Source organism: Salvelinus fontinalis, chromosome 41, assembly GCF_029448725.1.
Source record: "Salvelinus fontinalis isolate EN_2023a chromosome 41, ASM2944872v1, whole genome shotgun sequence".
Lineage (NCBI taxonomy): Eukaryota > Metazoa > Chordata > Actinopteri > Salmoniformes > Salmonidae > Salvelinus > Salvelinus fontinalis.
Window position 1 is genome coordinate 9591977 of NC_074705.1, and position 17318 is coordinate 9609294.

General features: G+C 47.0%; 1 protein-coding gene across 3 annotated transcripts in view; it reads left to right on the top strand.

Moving 5' to 3' along the window:
• LOC129840726 (vang-like protein 1) overlaps positions 1-17318 on the top strand; it is a 60217-nt gene that overhangs the window by 4199 nt on the left and 38700 nt on the right. For all 3 annotated transcript variants that reach the window (XM_055908851.1, XM_055908850.1, XM_055908852.1), the window contains one exon: positions 7276-7550. In XM_055908851.1, coding sequence (XP_055764826.1) covers positions 7480-7550 — 71 coding nt within the window. In that variant the 5' untranslated portion in view covers positions 7276-7479. The remainder of the gene's footprint in view (positions 1-7275; positions 7551-17318) is intronic.

Here is a 17318-nt window from a genome sequence, read left to right on the forward strand (position 1 = left end):
AATAGGCTTTTTTTGTTTATGTTGTGGTGAGGTGTGGGAGGGGCTCTGTTGGGCACATGGCACAGCTGTACTTCCTGGTCACAGGCTAGCACAGGAGATGGCTTCAGTCAGCCTTTGTTCCTGAATACCTGCCCTAGTTGGCAGAGCCTTGTGCTTAGACTCGGTCACTAGAGAGAATTAAGCTATCCTTTTGGGAAAGTACAGTAGCCTAGTTTGTCTCTTCCCCAGTTTGGGAGAGAGTCCCATCTCCTATTAAAGGCTGTGAGTAGTGAAGGATCTGTAAATTAGGCTGTCATATACAGTGGGATTAGATTACCGTCTTTGGAGCCGGAAGCTTGGTCTTCTAATTCCAACCAATCTGTGGACTCACTGTCGCTGTGGAAACCATGAATGAAGAAACTACCTTTTACGTAAAGAAGAAAAAGGCAATACAAATGTTTTAGGTTTTTTTCACAAAGAATGAACTACAGGACCTCACCTTATCATTCCTGTGTTGGTCTGTTGTCGTTTTGTTTGCTCTGTTATCAACAGACTGTTACTACAACCTGCTCTGGAGGAAGAAGGATGTGGGGGGGTCTTGAGGATCTGTCAGGGTTTGGATTTGGTGAGCAGGCACTTAACGCTCGTTGTTAATGAGCTTGCTGGTTAGATGGTTGTTTTCTTGTTTCTTTGCTCTGATGGTGTGCAGCCGCATGTTTGTCATCCTGTGTGTTTCATTCGTGGGTATTTACACTCCCGCAGTTCCTCAAGCATGAGTCTCAGTCACACCTGTGTGCATGCGGCTGTGTGTGTGTGTGTCTACCCTGCAGATCAGTCCCCATGCCTCTCTCTCCCAGCTCTCTGAGGGTGTGGTCCTTCATAGTGAGAGGATGTTTATCCAGTGTAAAAAGGAAAAGAGCGACTGAATGGAGGAAGATACACAAGGAGGCTCTCATTGGCAGGCTCTGGGCCGCTGCCAGCTTGTCCCGCCATAGACCAAATCAGAGGCAGGCAAACACTGCTGGCTTCGGCTGCCGCGGATAACCTGATGGCTTCCCTAAGTAGGGGGGGCACAGCGGCTTCAGCTTTAGTGCTGCACGGCCACTGGCACCACTCTAAGTAAAGACCAGGGACCAGATTAGTGTTTCCCTTATAGATCTGTTGAATACAGCCCTCAAAGCCGACTTCAGTCACCAACATCTTCAATTGAAACCCATTTCGGCCTAATTCGTTGACATAAAGCAGTTTAGCTGGGCTGTTGGGCAGGTGGGGACTGGCAAGGTGGTTGTGGTATTCTCTCTCTGACGCCCATCCTGACAGGGACCTGACCCCCATCTATTTAACCCTTTTAATCCCTGTTTCATCCCTCATTCTTAAAAGGATTAGCACAGGAGATGGAAATACCTCTGTGATGCTCTCTGTAGAACCAGCCTTATTTACTCTGTGCTCTGTCTGTGCTCTGTCTGCTCCTGTAGCAGTATCTGTAGTCCTCAACCCAGGCCCTCTGCCTTATCCTAGCCACAGCGTATGTAGCTTTGCCTTACCCTGGTCAGAGTGTCTGTTGTCTGTCTGTGGCCCTGCCTTAATCTGGCCAGAGTCTGGATTGTCCAGCCTGGTCTTTTGACCAATCACATCAGATATTTCAGTGCTGATCTGATTGGTTAATTAGTTAAAAAAAGATCAGAATTGTGCTACCTGTCTAAAAGCAGCCTTTCTGTCTCTCACACGAGAGCTATTTTGCTTGCTTATCTGGCACTGACTGAGCTGGCAGCTGGCTCTTCAATAGAATAAAACAGCTTTAGAGAGGTTTGTCATCATGTTGTTCAGTATTCCCTCCGATGATTCAGACGTTTAAAAGCGTGTCAGCAAGAGTGCTGCTGTTTTTAAAAATGAAATATTTAGACTTTGTTTGATAGAACTAGCTTTTTCAATCCCCATGTGCAAGCATGCACACACAGACACACACACACTATATGGGTCATTGTTTACATTCCCCCCAACTGCCACTAGTTTCTAGTATTTCTCTAGTTTTCCCTTCTAAGTGGCAGATAAGATGGCACGGGACAGTATCTTGGATGAGCAGCTCTTTGCAATGAAAAGACTGGAACAAATGTGGTTATGAAAGCAGCAGCAGCAGGATGAAAACAGAGGGAGTGCCCCAAGGGAGAGTTTGAGCCCCGCTCTACTTCCCATGGCTTCCGTTGTGACTGCTGCGGTAGTTAATATGTGCACAAGTGTGCTTTGCTTGTGTAATCGGTGTGAAATAGCTAGCTAGTTAGCGGGGTGCACACTAATAGTGTTTCAGTCGTCACTGGCACCGAGACCATGAAGTAGTTGTTTCCGCGGCTTTTGTGGAGCGATGGGTAACGATGCTTCATGGGAGGCAGTTGTTGATGTGTGCCGAGGGTCCCTGGTTCGAGCCCAGGTAGGGGCTAGGAGAGGGACGGAAGAAAAATGGTTACACTTGTGATATTCCAAAAGTGTTTGAATGAGCACACATACTGCTAACTCCAAGCACGTCAGGACAGCCGGACGTGACTGTGGTGGAGACGGAGAGTGGTGACTGTAGCCCTCTGGTTAATTTCACAACAGATCTGGGTCAGTTAGTGGACTTCCTCTGCTGCAAGGGGTCATGGGAGATGGCATGCATTAAGTGTACAGCCCACTGAGTGTGTGTTTCTGGGATATGTTTGTAAATTAAACAATGTTCACCTTAACCTCTCTCCTTCAGCTCTTTGTTTACTTTGAAGATTTCACTAGGGATTTTGGCCCAATACAAGCTGTATACCACAGGAGGCTGCTGAGGGGAGGACGGCTCATAATAATGGCTGGAATGGGGCAAATTTGAATGGCTTCAAACACGTGGAAACCATGCGTTCTGATGTTTTTGATACCATTCCATTGATTCCGCTCCAATCATTACCACGAGCCTGTTCTCCCCAATTAAGGTGACACCAGCCTCCTGTGCTGTATACATTATTTATCACCTGTGTTACAATACAACATATGTTATCACTTTGTCAAAGCTCTGTTCTGAAATGCTACATTTTCATTGAATTCTTCTTTAACTTCTCTAGGACAGGTGGGACGGTAGGGTCCCACTTGGCCAAAATCCAGAAAAAATGTAGCGCTCCAAATTTAAATATATTACTATAAAAATCAATCTTTCATGAAATCACACATGAAAGACACCAAATTAAAGCTACACATGTTGTGAATCCAGCCAACATTTCTGATTTCAAAAATCGATTTACGGGGAAAGCACACCAAACAATTATGGTAGCTCAGTACATAGCCACAGAAAAACACCATTCAATTATTTTTATTTTTTTAAATAGTAGTAACAAAAACCAGAAATAGAGATAATCACTAACCTTTGAACATCTTCATCAGATGACACTCATATGACATCATGTTACACAATACATTTATGTTTTGTTCGATAATGTGCATATTTATATCCACAAATCTCGGTTTACATTGGCGCCATGTTCAGAAATGCCTCCAAAATATCCGGAGTAATTACAGAGAGCCACGTCAAATAACAGAAATACTCATCATAAACTTTGAAAGATACATGTTTTACATATAATTAAAGATACACTTGTTCTTAATGCAACCACTGTGTCAGATTAAAAAAAAACTTTACGTAAAAAGCCCACCGTGCAATAATCTGAGACGGCGCTCAGATTTAACAACATTTCTCCGCCATGTTGGAGTCAACAGAAATACGAAATTACATCATAAATATTCCCTTTGATTATCTTCATCAGAATGCAGTGCCAGGAATCCTCGTTACACAATAAATCGTTGTTTTGTTCGATAATGTCCATTACTTGTGTCCAATTAGCTAATTTTGCTAGCATGTGTAGTACACGTGTCCAAACGCTCGCGCAGATGCAGGCAAACGTCGGACAAAAACTTCAAAAAGTTATATTCCAAGTCGAATAAACTGGTCAAACTTAGTAGAGAATCAATCTTCAGGATGTTGTTATCATTTATATCCAATAACGTTCCAACCGAAGCATTCTTTCATGTCTGTATAAGTAATGGAACGCAAGGCGACAACATGAGGAAAGTGCGTGACCAAGAACTGGCAATCTGTCAGACCACTGACTCATTCCCCTCTCACAACACAGCATAAGCTTCATTCCACGTTCTACTGACTGTTGACATCTAGTGCAAGGCGTATGAAGTGGTCTCCCGGGTGGCGCAGTGGTCTAGAGCACTGCATCGCAGTGCTAGCTGTGCCACCAGAGTCTCTGGGTTCACGCCCAGGCTCTGCCGCAGCCGGCCGCGACCGGGAGGTCCGTGGGGCGACGCACATTTGGCTTAGCGTCGTCCGGGTTAGGGAGGGTTTGGCCGGTAGGGATATGTGGATATTGTAAAGTGTATATTGTAAAGTGGTTGTTCCACTGGATATCATAAGGTGAATGCACCAATTTGTAAGTCGCTCTGGATAAGAGCGTCTGCTAAATGACTTAAATGTAATGTAAATGTAAGTGCAAACAGATCCATATATTACAGGGAATTGAATAGGCGATGACTTTAACAACGACCACTCTCAGAATCTTCACTTCCTGTTTGGATTTTTTCTCAGGTTTTTGCCTGCCATATGAGTTCTGTTATACTCACAGACATCATTTAAACAGTTTTAGAAACTTCAGAGTGTTTTCTATCCAATAGTATTAATAATATGCATATATTAGCATCTGGGACAGAGTAGGAGGCAGTTCACTATGGGCATGCAATTCATCCAAAAGTGAAAATGCGGCCCCTTATATCAAAGAAGTTAAATGTGATTGGATGGTTCTAGGTCAAAATCAAATCCTTAGTGTTAGAGAATGATGTTGGCGTTGTTGAGAAATGTACGTTGCAAACTTGGTTTATCAATTCTTCTGCCATATTATTGCATTGATGCGTGTGAGTTTATGTACGTGCGCCGTTCATCTTCCTGTACTGTTACCTCCAGCTGTTAGAGGCTCTCTGTCTGGATGAGGTCCCATTTCTGATGCCACAGAGAACTGACCCCTCACCTCCCTATATGCCTCAGCCTTGATGGTTTACCTGCTGTGTGTGTACGTATGTCCCCAGCTCTCCCTGCCCCGAAGGAGTGTACGCCACAACTCACTTGTCACTCTGTTTCCCCGTGCATTGTTACTCAGCCATGTGCGTAATCGTAATCTCGTTATTTCACTGCGTCTGTTTCTACTCTTTCCTTTTCACTCTGTTCCCTCCCCTCTGTTCCCTCTTATCTTTAGTCATTTAAGAACAACTGTTAAATCCTCCTGAATATGTAGTCAAATCAAGGGCACCCAATAAACGCTCTTATCAGACCTGCATCTCCTAGTGGATGCTGTAAAGTCTTTAGCCAGGTCTAGGAGTAGAACTAATGGTATTGAATTAGTGGGGAGTTTTTTTTGTCCTGCCTTTGATATTGAAATCCACTTGATGTTTGAGTTTCGGTCATCCTCTGCATCCACACAGCTTTTTAGCATTTTTCTGGGAGATTGATCCTCTTGGGAAAGAATTTTTCCAAAATTATAGACTTAAACACAGAATATAGGCCTGAAGCTATATTCAATATTTTACGGTATCTGTTTGTGTGTTGTTGGCTGGTTGTCTCAATTCCCCTCTGAAAGCTTCTTGGTTTAATAATGTGATAGTGTTTGGTTGTTTCACCTAGAGCACTTTGTCTGTGTGATGTCACGCTAGTGGAATGGAAGAGAGGAGAGGCAGCCTCGCCTTGCTGCTGGAGCTGGTCACTGCCAGATTTCCCTCTGGAGATGGCGGGGTAGGCGAGGGCAGTGGGGTTTTGCTCTCCATCCGACTATTGTTTTGTTGAAGCTCCAAATGTAGACCTGCATGCTCTGCACAACATTCCAATTCAATCTCTCTTCTCATAGGCCAGTCTGTCTGTGGAAAGGTATATTTGTTGAGGGAGGGGTTCATAGCTAGGTCTGCTGCTGTTCTGTTGTTTGTGGGTGAGAGTTTAGGCTTAGTGCTTAAACTCTTTGTGAACTACTGTAGGTTTGAGTTGTCTAGGAGGTTAGAAGTAAGAAGAGTGGAAAGGTATATTTGTTGAGGGAGGGGTTTATAGCTAGGTCTGCTGCTGTTCTGTTGTTTGTGGGTGAGAGTTTAGGCTTAGTGCTTAAACTCTCTGTGAACTACTGTAGGTTTGAGTTGTCAAGGAGGTTAGAAGTAAGAAGAGCCTTTCACAATTTACCTTTTATATTAGAATCAACAGAAACTAGTCCAATGGTTTCAAGGCTCTCCTGTGTCAAGCTTCAATTGGTGTGTGTTGGAGGAATCACACACTATTCATTAAAATAATGATTTCCCCAGCCTGCCTAACATGCTGACCGGACCGGACACGTCGCGTGCGCGAGTATCGCAAAGTAAATTTAGAAATCCATGTAATTCAATTATTGCACCCACACTGCTCGCGCGCGCCAACAAGCGTCTGCGACGCCAAGGGCTAAAATAGAACTCCTTTCTATTTCTGACGCAGATTGCGCTGGAAGTCCTGCCTCTCCCATCTCCTCATTGGTTTATAGAAGCAGGTACCCACGTGCCATCTCCTCATTGGTTATACCCACGTGGGTGATTGAAAGACAAACTTTGTTGCCGGTTGTCGTCGTAATACAATGAAAGTTTAGATGCGATCACCATATAAGTTCAAAGATGAAAAAGCCTGGAAGGAGGAGAGATGACTAGAAATGATTCGGTTGGCCGTTTTTATGTGTGGATTAATTGTCGGAGTAGAGGTCCTTGTGCATTTCAGGTAAAATAACACCTCAATGTTTATATCCCAGGACAAATTAGCTAGCAACAGCAAGCTAGCTAAATAGGACAAATTAACGTTAGCTAGCAAGTGCAAGCTAACTAGCTAAATTGCCATACATGTTTAATGCTTTTCGACCTGTCCCCAAATTAATGTCATTGGTTCAGAGTTTGTTTTGATATTTTAACCTGCGTGTCGTGATCGCGTTTGGTGTGGGGGGACAAAATAAATGTATGCACGATGACGCACGCGCGCAACCGGTTTGAGTTCCGTGTAATGGGAGTGTAGAAAATGCTGCTTCAATGAAGCCGTTGTGTTTTTTCCATATTTATCTCCTGGAATGTTCATTCCAGAGGAAAAGGCAAAGTGGAAGCTATGTGCAGAGATATCTGCAACACACATCCATGCTTTTCAGTATCAACTGGGCTGTAGTAGATCACCATTTCAACCCAAAACTCTGTCCATAGTCTGTCCTCTGACCACACCTGGCTGTCTCTCTGTCTCCTCCCCAGGTTGATGTTTCCTAGTCGGGAACCCCCTGGGTTGCTTTCAAGATTGACCCCCGACAGCTTGCGGCCTCTGCCAATCTCCTGAGCGAGCTCCGCTTGCCACCGGACAAGACTGCCCACAAGCTCCCACTGCGTCTGCCTGCTGCAAAGCCCAGCAACCTCCGCGAGGCCCTTGGCCAATCGCCAGGGAGGAAGGACCTCGTCGCCATGGACACGGAGTCCACCTACTCAGGGTACTCGTACTACTCTGGTCGCTCCCGGGGATCCCACAGACACGGGTAAGAGGAACAAGTTCTTGGCTTTCATACCCTCTCTAGTTTGAAGGATAGACAGTCACGGAACCTCTAATCAATTGTTCTCTCTTCCTCGCCTTTGTTTCCTCTCTTTCTCTCCCTCATTCCACTCGGTCTCTATCCCCTCTTTCGCCTCCCTCCATCTGTCCACCACAGGGCAGTGTGGGGTTATTTGTCTGTCATTAGTGGAATAGCAGTGTCTGACAGGCTCAGGAAGGGAGAGGGGGACAGGTGCTGAATAGGCCTGACTGATGGCTCAGCTGATACGTGGAGGGCCACAAGCAAGGGGCTCCTGTTCCACACAGCCCCTTCTTTATCCAGCCAGCACATCCTTCTCTCTCTCCCTCTTCCTTCCCTCTCTCTCTCTGGGACCTGTTACCCAGGGGAAAGGATCCCTCTATGGCTGAATCTGGTGGGACCCCCTGAAACCCTCATGTGCTTAATATCTCTCTCGCTCTACCTCTCCCTCGCTCGCTATCGCTCGCTCATTTCCTTTTTCTCTATGCTCTCTTGTCTCTCACGCGCCCACTCGGCTCCAGTCAGTCGCCGATCCCTCGCTCCCAAGCCCCGGACGTGTTGAAAAGCCAGCAGCTGCCCTCCCTCATTAATCTCCACTTGACCTCCTCCCTCGCTCCCTCTCTCCAGTGGTGTCACTCCCATGGGATAGACGGGGACAGGCGTATCACTGGATGGAGAGGCCTCTCCGCTCCCCTGCCCCAGCGCTCCTCTCACGTTCTCCCGGGGGGAAAATTTGACCTTGTAGTCTGAAGCTAGGCAATGAAAACTGGGGACACTGTTGTAAATGAAAGTGGGGTTGGATGTGGGGGAGGGGGCACTAACTTTCCCACCCAATCACCTCTCTTCCTGTATCTGTAACTCTGGAGAGAGTGACTGTGTCCTAAAGATCACCTTATTCCCTATATAGTGCACTGTTTCTGGCCAGGGCTCTAGTCAAAAGTAGTGCACTATGTAAGGAATAGGGTGCCGTTTGGGATGCAGGAAGTGAGTGATGGCGATACAGGGCCTCCTTGCCAAACTCCTTTCCACTCGCTCCTCTCTCTCCCACTCTGCTAAGGCAACTGGCTGGCCTCTAATTCAATAGACAAAGAGAAACGCTTGGCTTTGAAAACCCCCTGTCTCATCTGAAGTATATTCCTTTTACTACGACGGGTGCCATGCATGAGGAGGCTTTAGGTTGCCATTGTCTAATTGCATCTGTGCCAGACTTTGACGGATACACACAAACACACACACAAGCAGACATGTAAACAGCTGTGTGCCTCTCTGAGATCCTGTGTCTGGCCTTGGTACACAACTAAAGCTAAAAAACAAACTACAGAATTAACTTTGATGGTCCACAGCAGGAGGTGGATTTCCAAGATATTACCATGGCTCAAGCGGCGTGCTACTATACCGTGTTAAACGTCTCTCCCACTGACTCCGGGTCACTGCCTTGTGTTGTTTTTGCAGTTTTGTCTCTAGCGCGATTTATACACAGGGAACCCAGTCAGTCCCCATTGTAAGCCACTGTGCCTCTGTAGACAGTGGTGCTTGGTCTTTTGAAGGACATCAGAGTAGTTTGCTACCTACTGACGATTCTCCCAGACCAAGATCACCTGCCTTTCTGCATCCGCTGTAATGGTGGTGTTGAGTTACGACATTAACTTCTGAGGCTTCTTTCTCTTCTCCAGAGAGGGGCTCTTCTTCTGTGGCTGTGGAGCGTGCCAATGATCATTGACTAGTGATTCTCACATTGGTAGTCAGTCATGTGGAAAATTGGCTCTTTTTGATTGGTAGAACTCCAATTATATGGCGGCACACTCTTTTTAACACAGGGAATTGAATGAATTTTCACTATCTCATGCCAAACTTTTAATCCCTTTGCTGCTTGGGTATTATGGTTCCCCAAACTGTTCCCCTTTTTGAGGCAGGCCACATTTTGGAGAGATGCCCTATTTCTGGAACTTTCTGATTAGAGTGATGCTTATGGAAAAGCCAAGTGGAGTGAAAAGGCCCCCTACCCACATGCTGCTTTTTAACTTTCTAACTGAAACTACATTTATTTTAGTCATGGGGCTACAGATCAAGTCAAGAAGAGGGACCCGCCTTGCCTGACTAATGCTATAGTGGAAGCACTGGTACATGTCATACAGTGTGTACTCTGTCACCTGATAGTGGAGCTAATCCTAGCCAACAGTCTGGCCTCACCACGGCTCCTATCACACACGGCTCCCTGGGCCTCTCTCTCTGGCTCAACACTGCGTGGAGAAATGTCATTGAGCAATGCTGCCGCCATGGATTCTCCCAGTCAATATGAGGGATGGGCAAATGAATGTTCTATGGCCAGGCATGAAGCTATAGAGACCTTGGCTGTGTCGACCTAGGCTTGAGTAAATGGCCTTTGTTAGTTTAATGTTGTCTTTCTATCAGCCACACCTCTTTGCCTGTTCGCCCCCCTTCCTCGTTACAGTTACACAGAGTGAGCAGAGCTGCCAGTGTCATTGAGCACGGCCACTCTCAAAGTGAAGTGAAAACGGCCTCTCTCTCTCTCTGTAATATGATTGTTCTGAGAGTGTGGTTATGTATTTGGCTCCTCGTCATCCTCCTGTTAGCTGACACTGGCAGTAAGTACCTAGCTTCTCGGGCTCTGAGCTCTGCATTGACACGGGGCCTATTTTACACAGGTGTGTGGTTTGGCTGGCCAGCCATGTGGAAAGCGAGCAAATTCATCCAGACTCTTGGCGGAGGAGGTGTAAATTGGCCCTGTTTCCCGCAGCCCTGTGTGTCAGTGAGAGGGGGTGCACAGACAGTGTCAGACTTAGCTGCGGGTGTTGCGGTGGAAATCGCTCCCAGGTTTGGCTCTGCCCTAGCTTGCCAGGCTTCCATCCTCCATCTAAAAGCCATATCTGCTTTAGGAAGCCACGCTGGAAGTCAAATTCCTTTTAATCAAATGATACCAGAGGAGGGCTGTAGAATAGCAATGAGGCTGGCTGGCGTTGTGTGTTAATGATGCAGGAGGAGGAGGAAGAGATGCACATTGATTTGCCCACAAGCTACTTTCTTCTTTCCTGAAGTCTGTTTCTGAAATGCAGGCGGAGATATAAAAAGGGTGCTTGAGACTCTCCTTCATCTTCCATCCTACATTGATTTTAAACAATCACACCAGTCATAAGCAGCTGCCTCCAGATGCACCAGTGTATGAGTCATCCAATCTTTACATCGACTCCCATATAAACAGCTTAACTGATCCTACCCGTATCTAACTTACAACCCCTATGTTTCACACGACCTGGTATTGGATAGAGGGGTATACAAGAAAGGAATATCAATGAGTAAGCCAGCTAACTTTAGTTAACAACCAGAAATAGCTAGTTATTTTTTTGTTCATAAAGCTAAACTTAAATATGACTTTTTGGTTGTTGAGTTAAGCTTAAAAGGGGTTGTTAAAAAATTACTTGTGTCATGCACACAAGTAATTTATTTCCAGAATATTTAGGCAAGTTAGCAGGCTAACTCCTTGAAACCTGCTTTGTAGTATACCCCTCTACCCAACCCTGGCCTGTGCAGCAGTACAGTACCATATTAATGAGTACTGTAATAAGTACCTCACCCACTCTCCTCACCATCATCTACAGTTGAAGTCGGAAGGTAACATACACTTAGGTTGGAGTCATTTAAAACTAGTTTTTCAACCACTCCACAAATTTCTTGTTAACAAACTAGTTTTGGCAAGTCGGTTAGGACATCTACTGTGTGCATGACACAAGTAATTTTTTAACAGTTGTTTACAGACAGATTATTTCACTTATAATTCACTGTATCACAATTTCAGTGGGGCAGAACTTTACATACACTAAGTTGACTGTGCCTAAGTTGACTACCCCTAAAAAAAAAAAAAAAAAAAAAAAGTTGACTGTGCCTTTAAACAGCTTGGAAAATTCCAGAAAATGATGTCATGGCTTTAGAAGCTTCTGATAGCCTAATTGACATAATTTGAGTAAATTGGAGGTGTACCTGTGGATGTATTTCAAAGGCCTACCTTCAAACTCAGTGCCTCTTTGATTGACATCATGGGGAAATCAAAAGAAATCAGCCAAGACCTCAGAAAAAAAATTGTAGACCTCCACAAGTCTGGTTCATCCTTGGGAGCAATTTCCAAATGCATGAAGGTACCACGTTAATCTGTACAAACAATAGCATGCAATCATAAACACCATGGGACCACCCAGCCGTCATACCGCTCAGGAAGGAGACGCATTCTGTCTCTTAGAGATGAACTACTTTGGTGCGAAAAGTGCAAATCAATCCCAGAACAACAGCAAAGGACCTTGTGAAGATGCTGGAGGAAACAGGTACAAAAGTATCTATATCCACAGTAAAATTAGTCCTATATCGACATAACCTGAAAGGCCGCTCAGCAAGGAAGAAGCCACTGCTCCAAAACCGCCATAAAAAAGCCAGACTACAATTTGCAACTGCACATAAGGACAAAGATCGTACTTTTTGTAGAAATGTCTTCTGGTATGATTAAACAAAAATAGAACTGTTTGGCCATAATGAGCCTCGTTTTGTCTGGAGGAAAAACGGGGAGGCTTGCAAGAACACCATCCCAACCCTGAAGCATGGGGTTGGCAGCATCATGATGTGGGGGTGCTTTGCTGCAGGATGGACTGGTGCACTTCACAAAATAGATGGCATCATGAGGAGAGGAAATTATGTGGATATATTGAAGCAACATCTCAAGACATCAGTCAGGAAGTTAAAGCTTGGTCGCTAATGGGTCTTCCAAATGGACAATGACTCCAAGCATACTTTCAAAGTTGTGGCAAAATGGCTTAAGGACAACAAAGTCAAGGTATTGGAGTGGCCATCACAAAGCCCTGACCTCAACATTATAGAAAATGTGTGGCCAGAACTGAAAAAGCGTGTGCGAGCAAGGAGGCCTACAAACCTGACTCAGTTACACCAGCTCTGTCAGGAGGAATGGGCCAAAATTCACCCAACTTATTGTGGGAAGCTTGTGGAAGACTACCCAAAACGTTTGACCCAAGTTAAACAATTTAAAGGCAATGCTACCAATTACTAATTGGTTGTATGTAAACTTGTGACCCACTGGGAATGTGATGAAAGAAATAAAAGCTGAAATAAATAATTATCTCAACTATTATTCTGACATTTCACATTCTTAAAATAAAGTGGTGATCCTAACTGACCTAAGACATGGAATTTTTACTAGAATTAAATGTCAGGAATTGTGAAAAACTGAGTTTAAATGTATTTGGCTAAGGTGTATGTAAAACTTCAACTGTATCTCCCAATAGGGCTCCTCCAGTTACTAATCATCATCACTGTCAGTGTGAATGATGATCATGCTCCTCGCTGGACTAATTGTAGCACTAGTAAGGATATCCATCATGTATTTAAGGATTACTTCGATCTCCGCTTCCTTCTAGATTCAATATATTAGTTCTGAATGGCTCTTGGTGCCTCTCCTGTTATTTCTGGAGTACCATGCAGTGTTGAAGTAATGTCAATGTTCTCTCTGGGAGTCCCCAGTGAAAATGAATGGTACAAAATGCCAATCCACTATGACTGACTTCAGATTTCCCAGTGTCAATGAATAAACATGTTTCATAAAAATCCGGCACCACTTTGTTCCAATTATCTTTGCTTTGAATGTTGAACTTTCTTTTAAGCAATTGTTAAATAATGCCTTTTTTGGGTATTTACCTGAGTTTGTGGTTGGGAAGTTGGCTGTGGTCATTTTCAGTGTGAAACTGTGTCCTGTTCAAAAGGGAAACACCAGAATAGAGGCAGGAAACGGAGAGGTGAACACCCTTCTATCACAACACATTGGCTTCTATAGAGGTCCATTACTTCCATAGCAGCCGATCACACCACTTCCCTGATGAGCCTAATGTCAGGATATTCTGATGGGCGGTCCGATCAGCATTGATCCTCCAGCCACTTTTATCTATGCTGTATGCGTAAGCGGCACTCTGAAGTGTGACTCATCTATTTAGATGAAACTGATTGCTGTGTTGATTGCTTTAGGTCAATCAATAATGGATCTATGTGATCAATAGTGTATGTCATTGAATATCCACATTGCACTTTTCTTAAGCTTGCATTTCATGTCCTGGCGTCGAGCTCTCACAACCAAATCCATCGCTATGTTCCATAACGGCTGGGTAAAATGTGCCAGTAACACCTATTGAACCACTTTGTTTGTGGCATTTATCCTAATGCATAAGGAATACATATCTACAGTGCTACGCACCAAAAAGTGAATCTGATATGACAACGTGATGTATTCTAAAGGATTTGAACATTCCTAAACAAGGCATACTTGTTATAACTGTCGCTTTCCTCATCCTCAGATGACGTGAGGAGAGAAGGATCTTCTGACCAAAATGCGGAGTCAGGGAAATATGCCATCTTTATTTATTAACAACGAAAACTGATGACACGAAACAAACACTTTCAAAACTTACAAAATAACAAAACGACGTAAAACGGAACCTGAACATAAACTCACATACATAAACGTAAACTCACGGACAGGAACGTTACATCGAAACACACGAACAGCCAAACAGTCCCGATAGTGAATAACATCGAACACAACGAAGACATCACAGGAGACAATCACCCACAAACAAACAGTGAAAATGCCCTACCTAAATATGACTCTTGATTAGAGGAAAATGCAAACCACCTGCCTCTAATCAAGAGCCATACCAGGCAAAACCGAAACCAACATAGAAACAGATAACATAGACTGCCCACCCAAAACACATGCCCTGACCATAAACACATAAAAACTAACATAAATAGGTCAGGACTGTTACAGTACCCCCCCCCCAAGGTGCGAACGCCGGGCGCACCAGCACAAAGTCCAGGGGAGGGTCCGGGTGGGCAGTTGACCACGGTGGTGGTTCCGGTTCAGGACGCTGTCCCCGCACCACCATAGTCACTCCCCTCTTCTTTCTACCCCTTCCACTGACCACCCAAACATTACCTTCCCCTAAATAAACAGCTAGCACCGGAACAAGGGGCAGCACCGGGACAAGGGGCAGCACCGGGACAAGGGGTAGCACCGGGACAAGGGGCAGCACAAAAACAAGGGGCAGCACCAGGATAAGGACCATCACCGGGACAAGGGGCAGCACCGGGACAAGGGGCAGCACCGGGACAAGGGGCAGCACCGGGACAAGGGGCAGCACCGGGACAAGGGGCAGCACCGGGACAAGGGGCAGCACCGGGACAAGGGGCAGCACCGGGACAAGGGGCAGCACCGGGACAAGGGGCAGCACCGGGACAAGGGGCAGCACCGGGACAAGGGGCAGCACCGGGACAAGGGGCAGCACCGGGACAAGGGGCAGCACCGGGACAAGGGGCAGCACCGGGACAAGGGGCAGCACCGGGACAAGGGGCAGATCCCGGCTGAAGGACTCTGGCAGGTCCTGTTTGGACGGCTCTGGCAGGTCCATGCAGGCTGACGGCTCTCGACGCTCATGGCAGACTGACGGCTCTCGACGCTCATGGCAGGCTGACGGCTCTCGACGCTCATGGCAGGCTGACGGCTCTCGACGCTCATGGCAGGCTGACGGCTCTCGACGCTCATGGCAGGCTGACGGCTCTCGACGCTCATGGCTCTCTGACGGCTCTCGACGCTCATGGCTCTCTGACGGCTCTGGCTGCTCATGGCTCTCTGACGGCTCTGGCTGCTCATGGCTCTCTGACGGCTCTGGCTGCTCATGGCTCTCTGACGGCTCTGGCTGCTCATGGCTCTCTGACGGCTCTGGCTGCTCATGGCTCGCTGGCGGCTCTGGCAGATCCTGTCTGGTTGGCGGCTCTGGCAGATCCTGTCTGGTTGGCGGCTCTGGCAGATCCTGTCTAGTTGGCGGCTCTGGCAGATCCTGTCTGGCGGGCGGCTCTAGCGGCTCCTGTCTGGCTGACGGCTCTAGCGGCTCCTGTCTGGCGGATGGCTCTGTAGGCTCATGGCAGACGGGCGGCTTTGCAGGCTCATGGCAGACGGGCGGCTTTGCAGGCTCCTGGCAGACGAATGGCTCAGATGGCGCTGGGGAGACGGATGGCTCAGATGGCGCTGGGGAGACGGATGGCTCAGATGGCGCTGGGGAGACGGATGGCTCAGATGGCGCTGGGGAGACGGATGGCTCAGATGGCGCTGGGGAGACGGATGGCTCTGGCCGGATATGGCGCACTGTAGACCTGGTGCGTGGTGCCGGAACTGGAGGCACCGTGCTAATGACAAGCACCTTCCTACTAGTGCGGAGAGCAGGGACAGGGCACACTGAACTCTCAAAGCGTACTCTATACCTGGTGCGTGGTACCGGGACTGGTGGCACCGGGCTGGGGACACGCACCTCAGGACTAGTACGGGGAGAAGTGACAGTGTGTACAGGACTTAGGAGACGCACAGGTGGCTTAGTGCGTGGGGCCGGAACTGGAGGCACTGAACTGGATACACGCACTATAGGGAGAGTGCGTGGAGGAGGAACAGGGCTCTGGAAATGCACTGGTAGCCTAGTGCGTAGTGTAGGCACTGTAGGTACTAGGCTGGGGCGGGGAGGTGGCGCCGGAAATACCGGACCGTGCAGGCGTACTGGCTCTCTTGAGCATTGAGCCTGCCCAACCTTACCTGGTTGAATGCTCCCGGTCGCCCACCCAGTACGGGGAGGTGGAATAACCCGCACCGGGCTGTGTAGGCGAACCGGGGAAACCATGCGTAAGGCAGGTGCCATGTATGCCGGCCCGAGGAGACGCACTGGAGACCAGACGCGTTGAGCCGGCCTCATGACACCTGGCTCAATGCCCAATCTAGCCCTACCAGTGCGGGGAGGTGGAATAACCCGCACCGGCCTATGCACACGTACAGGAGACACCGTGCGCTCTACTGCGTAACACGGTATCTGCCCGTACTCCCGCTCTCCACGGTTAGCCTGGGAAGTGGGCGCAGGTCTCCTACCTGCCCTTGGCCCACTACCCTTTAGCCCCCCCCCCAAGAAATTTTTGGGAGTTACTCACGGGCTTTTCGGGCTTCCGTGCAAGACGTGTCCCCTCATAATTCCGGTTACGAGCTTGATTCTCCGGCTTCCATCCACGTCTCCTAGCTGCCTCCTTAAACCACCGCTCCTGGGCTGTGGCTGCCTCACTCTTCTCACGAGAGCAGCGATATTCTCCAGTTTGAGCCCAAGGTCCTCTACCGTCCAATATCTCCTCCCAAGTCCAGAAATTCCTGTTGCTCCGTCGAGCATTCCCATACCGCTTGGTCTCTGTTTGTTGGTGGGTGATTCTGTTATAACTGTCGCTTTCCTCATCCTCAGATGACGTGAGGAGAGAAGGATCTTCTGACCAAAATGCGGAGTCAGGGAAATATGCCATCTTTATTTATTAACAACGAAAACTGATGACACGAAACAAACACTTTCAAAACTTACAAAATAACAAAACGACGTAAAACGGAACCTGAACATAAACTCACATACATAAACGTAAACTCACGGACAGGAACGTTACATCGAAACACACGAACAGCCAAACAGTCCCGATAGTGAATAACATCGAACACAACGAAGACATCACAGGAGACAATCACCCACAAACAAACAGTGAAAATGCCCTACCTAAATATGACTCTTGATTAGAGGAAAATGCAAACCACCTGCCTCTAATCAAGAGCCATACCAGGCAAAACCGAAACCAACATAGAAACAGATAACATAGACT